At 34.7% G+C, this 2295-nt stretch overlaps 1 protein-coding gene across 1 annotated transcript in view; it reads left to right on the forward strand.

Moving 5' to 3' along the window:
* Positions 1 to 2295, forward strand: part of CDK14 (cyclin dependent kinase 14) — a 197176-nt gene that overhangs the window by 162517 nt on the left and 32364 nt on the right. The window contains exon 11 of the mRNA XM_015815272.1: positions 1300 to 1363. Within this exon, the coding sequence (XP_015670758.1) occupies positions 1300 to 1363 (64 nt within the window). The remainder of the gene's footprint in view (positions 1 to 1299; positions 1364 to 2295) is intronic.

The raw sequence follows: 2295 nt of genomic DNA on the forward strand, positions 1-2295 counted from the left end.
GCTCGTGTACCCTCCCGGGCCGCCAGCACCAGCCAGGAGGGGCACGGATCCAGCAAACATGTGGCTGCACTCAGTCTCCCCAGGACGCTGTCCACGTCATCGGGAGTCACAGAGTCAAACTCCTCCCAAATAACGGTCTCAAGACCTGCTCCTGTCACCTCCCCCGGGGCCACCCAGTCGGAGTCCAAACCCTCTCGGTTCACTCTGAAAGTGTTACTATTTTGTAATTAGATTTGTACCTGTGTAAAATATTTTTAAAAACTGAGAACAATATTGGTTCCTTCAAAAAATGTGGGAATTGAACTAGTGTCAGATAATATACAAAATCTAACAAAATTGTTGTAGATTTGAATTGATTATACTTAGCAAAATCGGTGTAATCTTTGTTGATTTCACATTGGTAAGCTGTAGTCAATTCATCTCACATGTAGATGCATATATATTTAGATATATATTGTCCATGTTAAATATAGGTTCTTTTAATTGTAAATTACTTTTCCTGGAAAATTAGATTAAAAGATTAAGATTAAAAAATAATTTCAAAATGTAAACTTAGTTTCCAGTAATTAGTTTACATTTTGTATTTTTTGTGACTGATGAGTCACAAGTTATGGTATATGAAATCTTGCAACTCAGTATTATATAGGACCAGGTTTTTCATCAAGAAGTTAGATTTCTTGATATTAATTTACTAAAACCATATTGTCTTCTAAGGAAGGTGAATTTAATGCACCTGCGTGCGCAAATTGCCAGTGGAAACTTTTCTGTCTCATAATATTGTATTTCCAACAAATCTAAGATTATCCTCTCATTTTAGAGAACAAATTATTTAGGGAAAAATCTAATGTTTTGAAAAAATACAGTAGTAAGTTGCTATAAGAGTAAAGGACTTTGTAAATTAAATTGTCTGCTTCCATCTGCTGGGCATACTAAATATTGCATAATAGATTTAAAGGCTCTAAGGCAATCTGTCTCTGTGCACAGAGTAGAGTATTCAGTTTAAATGAATTAAGTAATTCATCATGTTATTTAATACACTTACATTTTATATGTATACCCTTCATTTTTGAATTAGTAGCATCACTCTCCTTTTAATTAGGTAATAATAATTAAGGATAATAACTTTTTCTATGTATAAATAATTTGTGACAAAAGTAATCATAAAGTTTGACTGATTGATATTTATAAATTATATAAATTGTATATAAGTTTAACTCTTATTAATCCAAGTTTAAAATGCTTCATAATAAGTGATCATCTATATTAAAAATGAATATATTTTTCTTTGTCTTCTTTCAGGTTCTAGGAACTCCAAATGAAGAGTCATGGCCTGGAGTTCATGCGCTACCACATTTCAAGCCAGGTTGGTTTTGCATGCTATTAAAGTTTTTATATATATATATATATATCATTTTGAAAGATACTGGTTATATGAACAGAAGCACCATCTCAAGGTTTAGTGTGTTAGTAGGAAAAAGTCATTGCAAAATGCAGATTATGATTTCTAATGAACTTAAAAGTTAAATTATACAAACATTTAATTTAATATTTGATCAGAGATTCTTTTCTTTATCAGGAATCATTCTTTGCTTGAAATTTACACTTGAAATTACGTATGTATTTGGTAAGAAATATTATGAAGATGCTTGAATGAACAGTCTGTGGTGCCTTCCCATAGATATTCTATATGTTAACTTTAGCTAGGGAGAACTTTAGCTTTTGGGCCACCTATTTACTTCTTTCCCTCTGTATTTTTCTCTCCCCCCCAATTTTTATACTCAGCTAATCTAGAAATATCTCAATTCCTGTATTATCTCTTCAAGACATTTAGTCCTAGGAGACTTTTAACAATGACTGGAAACATCACACTGCTTTTCTCATCCCATTTTGGCATCTCTTTTATCAAGAAATTAAAATGCAATTTTACACCTTATTAGGAATTGTAATGGGAGCTGAAGCATCTCAGCTCAATGTTTTAGAGCTGTAAAAGAAGAATGTGCTTAGCCAATAAATCAATGTGTTGTTCCTAAAGAAAAGAGTTACATATTGTATTTTCTGAAATAGTGAATTGGATATGGGCCCATTAATCTCTGAAACTGTACATCTCCACCCCGGGTCACCCCAACGATGCCCTTGACGTGATGGCTCGTTGCCTGGAGGCCGTACGGGTCTGGATGGGAAGGAACAGACTCAGACTCAACCCTTCCAAGACCGAGTGGCTGTGGCTGCCGGCGCCCCGGCATAGTCAGTTGGTTCCATCACTGTCTATAGGGGGCGAATCCCTGGCCCCCTCAG

Source organism: Protobothrops mucrosquamatus, unplaced genomic scaffold (genome assembly GCF_001527695.2).
Source record: "Protobothrops mucrosquamatus isolate PMUCROS unplaced genomic scaffold, P.Mucros_1.0 scaffold332, whole genome shotgun sequence".
In the NCBI taxonomy this organism is placed as follows: Eukaryota; Metazoa; Chordata; class Lepidosauria; order Squamata; family Viperidae; genus Protobothrops; species Protobothrops mucrosquamatus.